Source organism: Phyllostomus hastatus, unplaced genomic scaffold (genome assembly GCF_019186645.2).
Source record: "Phyllostomus hastatus isolate PE091 unplaced genomic scaffold, TTU_PhHast_1.1 phas_scaffold_255, whole genome shotgun sequence".
Lineage (NCBI taxonomy): Eukaryota > Metazoa > Chordata > Mammalia > Chiroptera > Phyllostomidae > Phyllostomus > Phyllostomus hastatus.
Window position 1 is genome coordinate 195,711 of NW_025334019.1, and position 15,805 is coordinate 211,515.

The window sequence follows — 15,805 nt, forward strand, 5'->3', positions numbered from 1 at the left end:
TGACATCACCATAATTAGTGGCTGAAATATTAAAAAATCCAGTCAGTCAACAGAATGTTTTATTTTTTGTGTTGTAAAATAACTTGTTTAGCCAATTTTTCTTGAATTTATTAACTTGACCAGGTGGGTTTTTGTTGTTGTTGTTGTTGTTGTTGTTGTTGTTATTGTTATACTAATGGGGCTTAAGTGGACATATGTGAATTCATGTCCATGCATTGGCTTAGAATGCTTTTTGAAAAGTTCAATAAGATAAAGTTTCTTTTTATACTCAGAAGAAGACTATTTTGAGACTTTGTTACTCCTCTAGTTGAACAAAGACTCCATTTCCATGTAGAAAGTAGCCCTTCAAAGCATGTCAGGGAATACACAGATTCAGGAAGGTAAATGTAGTAGATTTCTGAGCACCACAATAAAACCTTATGTACTTTAAAGATGGTAGGTTAATCATCAAAAAGAAAAGTGAACTGACCATATGGGAAAACATACTTGCTAAGGACACCTCAGACAAAGGTTTGAAATGCAAAATATATAAAGAACTCACAGACTCCACATCAGGAAGGTAAACAATCCAATTAAAAAATGGGCAAAGGACCTGAATAGACACTTCTCCAAGGAGGACATACAGAGGGTCCAGAGACATATGAAAGAATGCTCAACATCACTAGCCATCAGAGAGATGCAAATTAAAACCACAATGAGAGGATTTCTGGCTAAGATGGAGGTGTAGGTCGACACACTTTGCCTCCTCACATAACCAAAGGAAGGAAAACAACAAATTTAACAAAAATAACAAAAGAAGTGAAACAAAAAATAACCAGATCTGCCAGAAAATCGAACTGCATGGAAGTCTGATAACCAAGGAGTTGAAGAAGAAATATTCATCCAGACTGGTAAGAGGGGTGGAGACTGGCAGCCAGGGCTCACAGCAAGGCAGTGGCTTGAGGACTGGGATGGGCAAGGCAGCAGCTGACAAACTGGGCGGTCCAACATTTGCATGCAGATAAACCAGGAGGAACAACTTGGGAGCAAGACAGACTGCACAACCCAGGGTTCAAGCATGGGGAAGTAAAGCCCCAAACCTCTGATTGAAAAACTCTGCAGGGGTTGCACAGGCTGGAGAAACTCTCAGCCTCACAGGAGAGTTCTTTGAAGAGACCACAGGGTCCAAGAACATACACAAACCCACCCACCTGGGAATAAGCACCAGAAAGGCCCAAATTGGTTGTGGGTAGCAGAGGAAGTAACTAAAAGCCAGTGGAAAGCAAAGCAAGCAGCATTGTTCCTTCTCAGAACCCTCCCCCACATACAATGCCATAATGCAGTGACATAGGTTGCCCTGCCCTGGTGAATACCTAAGGCTCCACCCCTTACTAAGTAACAGGCTCTGTGAGACAAAAAATATGGCCCAAATGAAAGAACAGATCAAAGCTCCAGAAAAAATACAACTCAGCAATGAAGAGATAACGAACCTATCAGATTCAGAGTTCAAAACACCGGTAATCAGGATACTCACAGAAATGGTTGAGTGTAGTGACAAAATACAGGAAGAAGTGAAAGCTATGCAAAGTGAAATAAAGGAAAATATACAGGGAACCAACAGTGAAGGGAAAGAAACCAGGACCCAAATCAATGGTTTGGCCCAGAGGAAGAAATTAATATTCACCCAGAACAGAATGAAAACAAGAATTCAAAAAAAAAAAATGAGGACAAGCTTAGGAACCTCTGGAACAACTTTAAACATTCCAACATCTGAATCATAGGTGTGCCAGAAGGATAAGAGGAAGAGCAAGAAATTGAAAACTTACTTGAAAAATTAATGAAGGAGAATTTCCCCAATCTGGCAAAGGAAATAGACTTCCAGGAAATCCAGGAAGCTCAGAGAGTCCCAAAGAAGGTGGAATCAAGGAAGCACACACCAAGGCACGTCATAATTACATTACCCAAGATTAAAGACAAAAAGAGAATTTTAAAAGCAGTAAGAGAAAAGGAGACAGTTACCTACAAAGGAGTTCCCATAAGACTAGCAGCTGATTTCTCAAAAGAAACCTTACAGGCAAGAAGGGGCTGGAAAGAAATATTCAAAGTCATGAAAGACAAGGACCTACATCCAAGATTCCTCTCTCCAGCAAAGCTTTCATTTAGAATGGAAGGACAGATAAAGTGCTTCCCAGATAAAGTCAAGTTAAAGGAGTTAATCATCACCAAGCCCTTATTATATGAAATGTTAAAGGGACTTAGCTAAGAAAAAGAAGATAAAAAATATGAACAGTAAAATAACAAACACAACTATTAACAACCAAACCTAAAAAAAAAAAAAGCAAACTAAGCAAACAACTATAACAGGAACAGAATCACAGAAATGGAGATCACATGGAGGGTTATCAGTGGGGAGGAGGAGGGAGCAGAATGGGGGGAAAGGTACAGGGAATACGAAGCATAAATTGTAAGTACAAAATAGACAGTGGGGTTAAGAATAGTATGGGGAAAAGAAAAGCTAAAGAACTTATATGTATGATCCATGGACATGAACTAAGGTGAGGTAATGGTGGTGGGATGGGGGTAAAGGGCAAAGGGGAATAAAGGGGAGAGAAAATGGGACAACTGTAATAGCATAATCAATAAAATATATTTTTTAAAAATAAGTAAAATCACAATGAGCTACCACCTCACACCTGTCAGAATGGCCATCATTAACAAATCAACAAACAAGTGCTGGCGAGGATGTGGAGAAAATGGAACCCTAGTGCACTGTTGGTGGGATTGCAGATTAGTGCAGCCACTGTGGAAAGCAATATGGAATTTCGTCAAAAAACTAAAACTGGAGCTGGCTTTTGATCCAGTGATTCCACTGCTGGGAGTATCCTCTAAGGATCCTGAAACACCAATTCAAAAGAACCTATGAATCCCAATGTTCATAGCAGTGTTATTTACAGTAGCCAAGTGCTGGGAACAGCCTAAGTGCCCATCAGTAAATGAGTGGTTCAAAAAACTGTGGTTCATTTACACAATGGAATACTACACATCAGAAAGAAAGAACTGCCACCTTTCATGACAGCACAGATGGAACTGGAGAATGTTATACTAAGCAAAATAAGCCAGGTGGTAAAATACAAATACCATATGATCTCATCTGAGGAGGAACTTAATGAACAAAACAAACTAGCAGAATAGAACCAGAGGCATGGAAAGAAGGAACAGACTGACAGTGACCAGAGGGGAAAGGGATAATGGTGGGAAAAGGGGGAAGGGACTAATCAAGGAACATGTATGAATGACACACAGACATGGACAACAGTGTGGGGATTAACTGTGGGAGCTGAGGGCAGGCTGGGTGGAGTAGAGAAAAGGGGGAAAATTGGGATAATTGTATTCCAATAGCAATAAAATATTTAATAAAAAATAAAGATGTTATCTATAACTCACTTTGAATGAATGTGATTAAAGATGCAACGGAAAAGCCTAGCATGCCACTTTAAATACCTATTTCTCCCTATTTCACACACTTGTCTGACTGCCTGTAGTGTAGCCACAATGTTGTCCTATGCTCAAAGGCAGGAGATGCTGAGGTACATGCTTGGGAACCCACACATACACTACTCAGAAGTACAAGGGAAATATCCCACCCAGAGGATATTTGACTAATGAAACGGGAAACATAAGGTAAATTCTCCATCCTCCCTCAGATGAGGTGCATGGAGATGCAGTAAGCCTGTCATTAGACATTGAGAAATTAGTTTATCATGCAAACGATTGTGGCCAGCACAGTGATACACTCCTTTATGTTTGCTCTCACTCCTTCCCTACCTCACTCCTCTTTCTCCTTACTCCTACTTCCCTGGGATTGTACAAAAGGTTTTGTTTAAAACTTTATTTTCTAAGAAACTCAGACAAAGACATCTGGAAATTAGGAAGTCTGGAATTATAACTTAAGTTTGGAATTCCAGACTGGAATTAAGTTATAATTCCACCCAAACTCAGAACTGTGTGACTTTCGACAGGTTATTTTCCTTTTCTCTGCAACTTTTTCTCCAATTATAAAATGATGATGTTGAAGTACATGTTCTTTAAGGGTCTTTCAGGTTCTGAAATAATGCCAGGGTAAAAGGTTGTCAGTGTGAGAGAGGTTATGGGAAAAGGTAAGGTATACTGACAGATGGTCATCAGTGGATTGCTTACATTTAAATCAGAAGAATACATTCAATATAATCAGTAAACTTGAATGTTAATAGCTCCAACCCATCTCAAAAATAGTTTTAGTTCTACTTACTGCAGAAAAATACCTTAGGTTTCCTAAGTCTATAAAGACAAAGCCAAATAAACTCTTACCCTCTTTGGCACACATGAAGATATTTCTGTACTAGTTCTACAACATAAGCTGTCTGAGAAATAGCAACTGACTGCAAGCATATTTTCAAAAGGAGTAGTGAAGAATTTTGTAATGTCACCATCTCAGGAAGCAAGACAGCTAATATATATCATCTGTAACTATTGTTTCACTCTTTAAAAAAAGATTTTATTTATTCATTTTTAGAGAGAGGGGAAGGAAGGAAGAAAGAGAGGGAGAGAAACATCAATGTATGTTTGCCTTTTGTGCACCCCCCACTGGGGACCTGGCCAACAACCCAGGCATGTGCCCTGACTGGGAATTGAACCAGTGACCATTTGGTTTGCAGGCTGGCACTCAATCCATTGAACCACGCCAGCCAGGGCACTATTGCTTCACTCTTAATATAGGAGCACATTTGTTTCCACTCTTAGGCTGGAGGTGGACTGGAGTTGGGAAAAGGACTTTTCACCATTTGAGAGTTTTTCTACCAGAGGGTTTTACATCATGTTCCAGACTTTTACACTTGACTCTGAAGCATAGACTCAGGAGTCAGACACAGACAGCATAGGTTCAATTCCTGGCTCCACCATTTACTAGCTTTGTTACCTTTGGCAAGTCACTTAGCCTCTCTATGCTACAGTTTTCTCATCTGTAAAATGGCAATTGTAATAGTATGTACATCATAGAATTATTGTGAGCATTAAATTAGCTAATATAGGTAATGTGCTTAAAATCATGCTTAGCACATAGTCAGCACTATATAAGTATTCACTGTGTTTGTTATAGCTATCATGGTGAGGGAAGATGGGCTAGAACTAAAGAAAAACTCTTGGCTAAGGCCATATGAAATGTATCAAGGGACCAATATGTAGAAAGCAGTAGAGTTATGGGGTAACAGATGACTTAACTGCAAAAAAATGCTAAGCAGGAAACACCCTCTAAATATTCTTGTTTATACAGTACATGACACAAAGTAGAAAAATAATGAAAACAGAGCCTGTCTGCAGGATTTAAAGTTCTTTTGTATATATTTTAAATATACATGTGCAATACATTAAAATATATAGAGTTGTGTGAATATATATATTTACACACACACACACACACACACACACACACACACACATATATATATATATATATATATATATATATATATATATATGTATGGATGGATGGATACATATGCACTCACTCACACATCCGTGCGCATACCCCAACAGGACCCATCTATACGTAAACCAGATGCAGTCCATATCAGGCCAACTTGGACACAAGTGAAAGCCCTGACTCAGCAGCAGATTGCAGATTGCAACTACATTTGAGTAACCCTTCAGTTTCTTCTAAGTGTAAGGCCATTTAGAAATACACTGAGAAGAGCTCATCTGGGTGTATGGCAGAGCCCAGGGCCCCTCTGGCAGTGCAGAGTTTGCCTGAGTAAGGACTGCAGGATTGGGTTATCAAGGAGCTGTCAAGGAGGAGGGACTTGTGTTATTTTGGGCCCTGAAACTAATAAGCAAACATCCATAGAATAACTTTAGCTCCAGGAACAATGCACTAGTGTCATAAAATCTTTATATATCTCGGCTCTAAGCAAATTTCAGGCAAAAGCAGAGAGAAGTGTGTTGCTACTCATCACCATCCAGCTTGACCCAGAGAACTGGGCACAGCTTTAAGGGGTATATAAGTTCAAAGTTCAATCAGGCAGATTTATAAGATTTTAAAAATTACTTAAAATTAAAGGATCTGAAAGCAACATAAGAGGTTACAGGTATTGGTTTGGGTTTACAAATGTTCCAAGAAGCCAAACCTTACATATGGCACCATCTGCAGCAATATCATTAACATTATTAATAATCATCATAACATATTTATATATACAAAAATAGAGCAAAGCAATTCTAAAAGAGGAGGTGAAAGTGAAGGTGTGGGGCTGTGCACAGCCCAAATGTCAGTACACTTCAGGGAGATTCAGAACCAACAAAGACCGAGTGGCACACATTGTCTATAGTATACATCCAACAAAGGGACATGGATGTTCCTTTTTTTCTTCCCCTGTGTATGACTATACATTTCTCCCACCTCTTCACCCTGCAATACACATCCATGCACACTTTAAAATAGATGATAATGTAAAGTCAGAGTCTGGAAGTCTTAAACTGAGTTGGAGCACCTTCATTTCAAGCAAGTGCCCTCAATCTCTGAATTCTGTAGTGAATTTTGGATTCACTTACAGAGGGAAACTGTATTTAATTCTTTTGTCTTTTAGCAGCAGTCTGTAGGAGCCTGACATAACCACTGTGGCCTTTTCCCATTGAAAGGTATTCACAGCACAGGCTCTCGATGTTTTTCAAGAGAAGTCAGGTCTCTGCATTATACATCTTTCATCTCAGTTTTCCACTATTGCTGATATTTAGGTTCTCGGGTAACTGCCATTGCAAAGCCAGGAGTGTGCACAGTGTGTGCAGCAAAAGGTAGGTTCAATGGCGGAGATACAGCTTGGTTAGGGCTTCCTTAAACTGTCTTTTCTTTTCCACATGAGCTTCTACAAGATGAGAGAGCCAAAGGTGATGTCCACTGGGGGCAGCCTTGACACCTGACAGTCAATTCACTACCCACCATGCACTGCATAAGGACTACCACTTTAGTTGGGCATGGTTCCTGAAAATTGAATGGGAATGGCTTTCTGTCATTTCTAATAGAATCCTAGGAGAAAAGTCCCATGATTTAATGTGGTACAGTGTAGAGAATATTGAACTAGGAGTCAGATGGCCTGTATTCCAGTCCCAACTCTGCTCTTAACTGTGTGTGGCCTTGAGCAAATCCCTTCCTATCTCCAGGTCTCAGTTTTCCCATCTGTAAGATAAGGGCATTAAACTAGACTAATAGTTACAGTCCCTTCCAGCTCTAGAGTTTTATGACTTTTTATGTCCATTATTAAGGCCTGAGCCATGCAGTCTCAGGGCAGTTAGCTTCTAAGAGAGAACAGACTTCTGTAATATCCTTTGCTTTGTTCATTTAGCTATAAAGCACGTCTGCCTTTGGCACTTGGGTCAGACATACAAAGTTGTGAGCATCCTGATTTACTATCCTACTCAGCATGCTAGTGGAATCTGTCAGTACTATAACTTCGTTATTGGAAAAGGGAGTAAAACTCCAACTAATTAAACCTGGAAATGTAAGATAATTTTGCTTCATATGCTCACGAACAGGTAAGTGTGGTTATGAGTGCACACACACATCAGGATATAGACTATTGCTAGTGATCACTTTATTACAGTAATCCATTTCCCCTAATAAAAATGAGTAACTAGTATAGCATAGCAAAGTTTGGCATTAAAGGAAACACCTACAGAAAATACAGCACTTTTGGACGTGTTAGAGAAAAAGGGAAGAGTAGAGAGAGACAAAGAGATCAAACAAGAGAAATACAGACAGAGAAAGGATTAGCCTGAGAGAGAGGGACAGAAGGGGTAGAAAGGAAGGGATAGAGAAAGAAAAGAGGAAAAGTAAAAGTAGAGTGAGTGAGAATGAAGAGGAAAGGATACAGAACAAAGTAATGAAAGAAGAGAGGAGAAAGAGAGGACTAAGAAGAGAAGGGCACTCAACAGGGAGAAGGGGTCAGATTCCCTGGAAAATTGAATGTTGTTCCACATGGGCCTGTGAAAACCATCTGAGAAGAAAGCTTCCAAGGCACTGTGGAAAGCAGAGGGATGCTCAGAGCCTGCATCGAGAGGCATTACACTGGGGAGCCCCTAAACCTCCACGTTGCTGGCTCTGTCAGTCCTCAGTGTTCAAATCTCATGCCTATATATCACCTGAATTTGCCATGACAGCACAAGGGCTGAGACGGCAGCGTGCAAAAAGGTTGAAGAGGAGTGGGATAGATACTGTGAGAAAGAACAAGGCATCCTGCACCAGGATGTACTTGGCCATTCCCCTGACACTGCAGGAACAAGATTGGTGAGGCCCTAACTTTGGCTACTTTACTCCTCCTTCACGTCTTCAAAGATGAGGCCGATGCTTTGCTGATGCAGGATAGAAGGAGAAAGCTCTAGATCCATTTTGTGGGAAGGTCATACAGACTTCTCCTGGGCCTTGGGGAAGGGCGCACTACCAGAAGAGATTTTTCTGCACACAGTGTTGGTGTGCCTCTTACAGCGGCAGCCTGGTCGCCTGAGGCTATCGTAGCCCTGCTGGCACAGATGGAGGCATCCACGGGTAGGCAAGTAGCAGCACAGGCAGGGTAAGAAGAGGGAGATGAGGCTCATGGCTGCCCAGCGGACAAAGCAAGAGCTAGGCCCACAGGAGCAGGGCTCATCAGCACAGTTGTCTTCATCATCAGTAGAGCAGTGGTAGAAGAGGCCCTTAACACAGCAGAGACAAGTGCCATAATCGAGGAGGCTCTCAGCAGAGCAAAGGCAACGCTGGTTGCACAGCCAGCAGGAGGGGAGAGAACGAGATGCTGTGCAGAGGACACATTTGCAGCGCCCACACTCCTCACAGATGAAGAGGTGCTCACTGGGGTGCCCTGCAGATTGCTCAGCTTCTCCCTTCAGAGCACCATCAGCCTTCGGGTGGGCTCCTGTTCCAGGCTGGGTTCGGATGATGGACTGGCCTGAAGGTGAGGGCGTAATGCTGGCCAAGAGCCTTTGATCAGAGGCAGTGGTGCTATGAGACATTGAGCTGGCAATGCTAGATTGGCTCAGATGCTGAGGCAAGGGCTGCAATTGATGGCACTGGCTGAGACTGCGGGGGAGAGCAGTAGGCATGGTAGCCAAGGACCAATCAGATTTGTGGGTTTGAACAATAAGGGAAGGGCTTGAGAGGGCCTGTTTACAGGGGGCAGGAGGCCTTTCCACATAATCATTGCTAGCATGAGTAGAGCGCAGCTGTTCAATAGGCAGAATTTGTTGGAAATCATCTGTCACTGCAGCATCCATTTCGCCTTGATTCTTGAGTTCTGAGTGGTTTTGGGTGAGAGTGGCACTTATGGTGATAAAGAGCCCTTGTAGTTACATGGACGTTAGGGAACATCAGAAAATCCTAGGAGAGAAGGAATAGAAACAATTAATGACAACACACAGGCATGAGTACTTTGCAGGGAACCTGCAAAGCTCTAGCCCTATCACCACCACTACATTCAATCACCTTATAGTAGATTTCATGTTACACATTTATTGTGTAATTGACCTCACCTACCTCTTTACAGGCAAGTCTGGTCTTCCCATCCAGACTGTCAGGCATTTTGGGGGCAAATATCAGATTGCTGATTTCTTTTGTATTCCATCATATGACTAGAGTCACAGGAGCAGCTAGCTCATTCAGAAGTTTGCTAACAGAGAAATCTAGGCCTTGAGCATCAAATTTCTAATAAAAATGGATCTTAACTTCAAATGTAAAGGTCACTTCCCAAAGCATTGCTGATGTGCTAATGTACAACAGAAAGCCTCAGATGTCTTCCACGAGAATTTGCTTTTGTGTGTGTGTGTGTGTGTATATATATTCCCCTTTCATTGAAATTTGTGGTAAGCATTAATAAACAGGTAAGAAAGGATATTGCTTCCTTCAATGTATAAAGGCAAGCAAGTAAGATACAATAATGGCAGAGATCTGGCAGAGTCACAAAGGGCAGATATTAGGCTATCTGTAGAATGATAAGAAAAAGGGCTTCGGAAGAGTGCAAGGATGCCAAGACTAGCAGTTCTTCTCATCTTATAAGCTGATTTACCTTATTGAGGAGAGGTAATTCTTTCTAAATGGCATTGTGCCTCCAGAATCAAACATTTTTATACGTGGAAAGTAACACTTTCAGCTGAAAGAACCATACAAGATGAGCCCTGAATTATTTTAAATATCACCCATAATTGTACCTATTACCACCCTCAGTCAAGTTTTCATTGATGGGATTTACTTGGTAGAATCTGCTTGGAATACTTTTCTCTATCTTTACCTTACACAATACAATAAAATGGCTTTCTTAAAGAGAAAAAATGTTCTCATACCAGACTTAAACTAAGAAAGCATGTGCTTGTGTCTCCACTGTGCCACAATCAAGAATTGGTAGTTATTTCCTGAAGGATGTGATTGAGCCTAGTATTAATAATGGTGATCATAAGGAAAATATTGTACACATAGTAGATTAGCATATTACACCACCTGGAAAATCGAACAGCCAAAGAGGTGTACACAAGGAAACCTAAACACAAATCCAAGAGTTATCCTGGAGGTGTTTGTACCCAGGAAACAACAGCATGAATAAAGTACATATTTGAAATCCATCAGATTTTCAGGCAGTCTCAAAATAGATTGATTACTCACACTACTGTATGAGATGGAAAGCTTGAATGAGTAATAGAAATGAACAAGTGAGAGAGAAGAGTGCTTGATTAAGTTTCCATAAGCAAGCAAACACGACACTAAAATGTGCTCAAAGTTTAACAAGAAAAATGAGAATGCAGTTCACAAAGGACTCAATGGTCAATAATATGATCAGATTCATTGCCTTTCAAGGCTATATTCCATGCAAACCTGTTTAACTGAATTTACATCTGTTCATTTTGTGAAAAGAGGATTTAACTGGTTAAAAATAACTGTTCTGGCATATCACATCAAAGAACCAGTCTGATCATAATTTCACTTTTTAGCTAGTTGTCTTAACACAGTACAGAGAATGCAGATAAACACTATGGAGAGTCTAAGACTTGAATATCTACATAACTTTTGTCAACTCACTTGCTTTGTTTGGGCCATAGTTTCACTATATATATAATTATAGGGGTGGACTAAGTGATTTTGAAAAACTGTGCCCCATTATTTTTTATGACTCTATAGCTACATAATTTGACAAAAGAATCTCTTCATCTAAACCTTTTACATCTTCAGTCCTTGAGGGTAAACTGAGAAGCATGCCCTTGTTTATTTATTTGGGCATTCAAAAGCAGTGTCTCTTTATATTTACTTGGACTTACAGCACCCTGAAGCCTCCTACGTCTTTGCTGTATCTTTATTAAGATTCATAATCTCAGAATTAGAAAATAACAGGTAGTTCTCATTTGAGCACCCAAATAAACAAGGACACATTGTTCAGCTGACCTGCAGGGTATATGGATGTAGGAGCTTTGGAATGGGAAGAGTCTTTTGACAAATTTGTAAGCAATGGATTTATTCTCCATTGATCAGATAAAAATATGGGGCTCTTCAGGTCTTTTACATTGCAAGAACAACATAAGTGCTGGTTACATTAGTCTCATTCAGTTTCCCAAAGGAAACTAGATTCAAAACATATTGTAAATTTGAAGAATCAATAGCTCAAAGGAAGGCACATTAGTTCTCAAAGCTACAGGAAATAATAATATAAGATTCCCAGGATGTCACTGCGTATCTCAGGGACATGCTGAGAAGGTTGAAAGCTGAGTTTGGAAGAATATAGGTCATAATAGAAATGACTCAGAACCATGTTAAAAAGATATCCTGTCTTGGCAGGGGAAGGGCATATGGTGTTTAGGTTAAGAAGGTGAATTTGGATATTGATTAGATTATTGAAAGACTAGGAGTTGAGACACTTGGTTGAATGATTAAAAGAAGCTTTGGGCATTGGTCTGGGATGTTGGGGTACTACCGTCTTGATTATAGGTAAGGGGACTTATAGGATGAACTCAGAAGGTTTCTACCTGCCCTGTAAAACCTTTTATTAGAATGGACTGTGGAAGATCCACAATACAGTGGGCAAGTAGGACCTGGGTAAAATCAGGGTAATGAGTAGGATAAAACCAGATTGTATGACAATAAATTATTTGCTATTCTGGACATGCTGAATCCAATCTGGCTAAGAGGATGAATTGAAATAGATACTGTAGGGGAAGGTAAGAGAGGGAAAAAGGTTGGGAAATGAATAGGCAAGAGACTGTTGCAGTACATAGATTAGATGAAAAACTGTTACTACATGCATGTTTATGATTTAGAAATCCACCCATTAAAGGGCCATTCATTGTGAGCAGCAACAGTTAAGAAATTGACTCTGCTCTTGGTCAATTCTACATTCTACTAAATAAGGGACAGAATATACATATCACATATTAGTAAATAGGAGCCAAGGTGATTAAAAGTCTTGGCTGCACATTGATGGGATCTAGTGATTTCTGTCACGTAGTACTTCTGCAGTAATGAATGATGCATTGTAAACCCACTCCCATCTCAGTCTCTCTGGCCAGGTGCTCATAGCTTTCTCAACAGTTTTTCTATAGCCCTGAAATTTCCTATGTTCAACCTAAACAGAAATTTCTTTTCTTATGTCAATTTAGGGACTAGAAAGCTAAATCCATTCAAGAACACTGTTAATGGGAAAAAATGTATTTTCTCCCTGCAACCTAAAATCTGCCATGTTGAGAAATGGCAGATAGGAAAGTTTTCAACTTTCCTATCTAAAGCCTTCTATGCTAACACCTTTAAGACAGTTCTGATTTCTATGATAAACCCTTTCTGATACAATATGACTCAATCTCGATTTCAAAGAAGAGGGGGAAAGAGAAGGAGAGCCTGGCTCCTGTTTTCTCCCACTCCCATGGGTTCAATGCTGTTTTGTACCTTACTGTGTAATGGCTCTGGGGTGTGTTGCTTTTTTCTGTGCTCTGCTGTTATATACACTCCTTCTCAGAATAACTGAAAGCAAACATAGGGGGATTCTACTTTGGCTTTATATGTTTTCTTAGTTCTACTGTTCCAAAGTCTGCTCTCTAAAAATCCCTCTCTGTGCAAAAGCATTTGCATCTCTATCACAGCACTCCCCCCCTTACAAATACCAAGTTGTATATAGTTTACATTACTAACCTCTCAGCCACTGACTGGGCCTCCCTCCTACCACATACATCTTGCTGGAGCTGCCAGGTTCTCACCACATTTAACTCTTAACTTGTCACTTTGCTACCCTAGTCCTATTCATTACTTTAATAGTTTCATTAAGAATCATAGCAATTTATTTCAACCCAGGGAGTCTTGCAGTTTGAAGACCTTGTGTTTTTAAAGATTGAGGTGTTTTAGTGACGAAAAATACAGGAAAAAATGGTAATATCAAATGAATTCACACACTTCAAATCCTGGAGAAAGTGATAGTTGTTCATTTAGGAGGTAGAAATCTTTATTTGAATCCCAAATCATTTTATAGGGGATAAGAAACAAGTTCTAGTCCTGTTTTTAGCTCTACTTTGCTCTGTGACTATGGGCAAGTGACTTTTGTTCCAGGCCTCAGTTTCTTCATCTACAAAACGAAGAGATATGAAAGAAAGGTTTTAAAAGCTCCTTCTTGTCCTGATGCTCTAAATATTTTATGCTGGGTTTTTAGGTTGCATTTCTGTCTCAAAGTTCTTTCATGAAGAAATAGTTGCCTTTTAAAAAAATTCTTTACTTTCTCATTACTCAACTTCTCAACCCTGAATAAAATACCTCTAAATCCAAGTCATTGAGATCACTATATAGATTGTATCACAGCTAGAGACCAAAAAATAGAACACACAAAAACAAAATGTGTAGAATATTACAATAAAGTCTTAGTAAATGTTTATTTAGAGGCACAGAACAAAAGAATAATACTTTGCGATGGATAAACTGCCAGCCTGTACCTTATTTGCACATATGTATGCTGCTAGCTTATTGAAAAAACATGATTTAACACCTGGTATATCTAAATTCATGTGATAGCCCATTATGTTTCAGTGAAGTTTTAATGTACTCAGAAAAGCAACAGTAGTTTGCATTTCAAAATAGATTTTCTGTTTAAGAGTTCAAGGTCTGTTTTCTGTTCATCAAACTTGGTTTGCAGCATACAAAGGTGAGTGCTAATTATAATTAGAAGAATGGAAAGGAGTGTAAATCACTGCCTTAGGTTCTATCAAATGCCCACTGGCTAACTAGACGTGTTCACAGGTTCTCACTTTTGACAAAATTTCCATATGCCACATAGATAGACATGTGCACATACACCCAGGCATGGATCCAGAGATTTCTAAATCACTGCTCTGACTCAATGTAAGTAGGGGGTTATGCCGTGTCAGCTTGCGCCATTTCTACCCAGGGCAAGGTGATGTGATGAAATCTGAACGATGCACAGCCCAGACTTGTGAGCCAATAGCTGACTAGCCCCACGCTGACAGGATACCCGCTGGGCAGCCAGACTGGCCTCAGCATGGGCTCTCGCTACATCCTCAGTTTGTATGGTTAGGCTGCGCTAGAAGGGTCTTAGGCAAGCACCAAAATGCATGGAAAGGTCAACAGGCTAGAAATGAAATTGACATTTGGCTAAAAAATGGTTATTTTAAAATTTCATTTTGATTTATAAATATCCAATAAGAATAGTATTCTGCAAGAGCTGATTCATTTAAATCTCATTTAAATGGTTTTCATTTCATTTTACCCACGCGCTTGCGTTTGTGCGCGTGCACACACGCGCGCGCACACACACACATAAACACGAACACACACACACAGACGATGGCTGGAATGAATGGCAATCTGTGCATAGAAAGAATTCTGGGGTCCTTAAGAGCTAATCTATATGGCTTACCTTGAGGAAAGGATCTATCCATTCTGAGAAAAGCAGAAGAATTAATGTCCCATCTGGCTCAAAAAAACCTCTTCTCCTGAGTCTTTAGGTTTCTCCACCTCTTTTCAGAAAGTCTTGAATGAAAACTCCTTCACCGTCAGTGGAGCCAGAAACAGAGATAGTTCTGTCTCGGTCTTTCTGACACAGCAGAGAAAACGGAAAGGAAAAAAAACGGTGGTGGGGGGAGGAGAGAAAGACCTGTAGTGGCAGATACTTTGTATAGGTTTCCTTGCAGATCTAAATCTTCATGCACGTATTCCCAAAGAAAGCTCAGCAGGGTAAGTTGTTCACCTCCTCCTCCTCTTCTTTCTCCTCCTCCTTCTCCTATTTCTCCTCCCCCTCCTCCTCCGCCTCTTACTCCTCCCCCTTCTCCCCCTCCTCCTCTTTCTTTTTCCCCTCCTCCTCTTTCTTTTCCCCCTCCTCCTCGCGTTTTCCTTCCCCTCCTCTCCCCTCCCCCTTCCCTCCTCCCCTTCCTCCTCCTTTACCTCCTCCCCCTCCTTTTTTGCCTCCGCCTCCACCTCCGCCTCTGTCTCCTCCAATCTGACAGATGAACCGAAGCAGCAGAAACTGCAGTTGTAGACACAGGGTATCTCAACAGAGCAATAGATACCGATAGTATGTGATTATTTATATAGCTCAGGGTGTGTTGGTATATAATCTGCAGAGAGAGGGGGGAGAGGGGTGAGATTGCAGTGTGTTCAGCTCAGCTAGCTGGCTGTTTTGTGAATGTAGATGATTTCTGGAGGTCTTGTGAATGGGTTATAGGGGAGGATGGGAGAGAAGGGATTTATTGCTCCTTGTTATAATTTCTTTCTCTCCCTCTCTCTGTGTCGTTTGTTTTCCCGGAGCTGTAGCTCTTAATGCTTGGCTAAGTGGCGTCA

The 15,805-nt window shown here is 40.5% G+C and overlaps 1 protein-coding gene across 2 annotated transcripts; it reads right to left on the minus strand.

Annotated features, from left to right (window-relative positions):
- Nucleotides 1–5,504: 5,504 nt before the first annotated feature.
- On the minus strand, nt 5,505–15,500 carry SPRY3 (sprouty RTK signaling antagonist 3). 2 transcript variants are annotated; one of them, XM_045817384.1, is made up of 3 exons: nt 15,410–15,500; nt 14,886–15,058; nt 5,505–9,373 (listed from the first exon to the last, which is right to left on the minus strand). In XM_045817384.1, exon 3 carries the CDS (start codon nt 9,268–9,270, stop codon nt 8,404–8,406), a length of 867 nt encoding a protein of 288 aa, XP_045673340.1. In that variant the 5' UTR covers nt 9,271–9,373; nt 14,886–15,058; nt 15,410–15,500; the 3' UTR covers nt 5,505–8,403. The 2 variants fall into 2 exon arrangements, with proteins under 2 accessions (XP_045673340.1, XP_045673339.1); XM_045817383.1 differs by lacking the exon at nt 15,410–15,500 and having other exon boundaries at nt 14,886–15,207.
- Nucleotides 15,501–15,805: the final 305 nt, after the last annotated feature.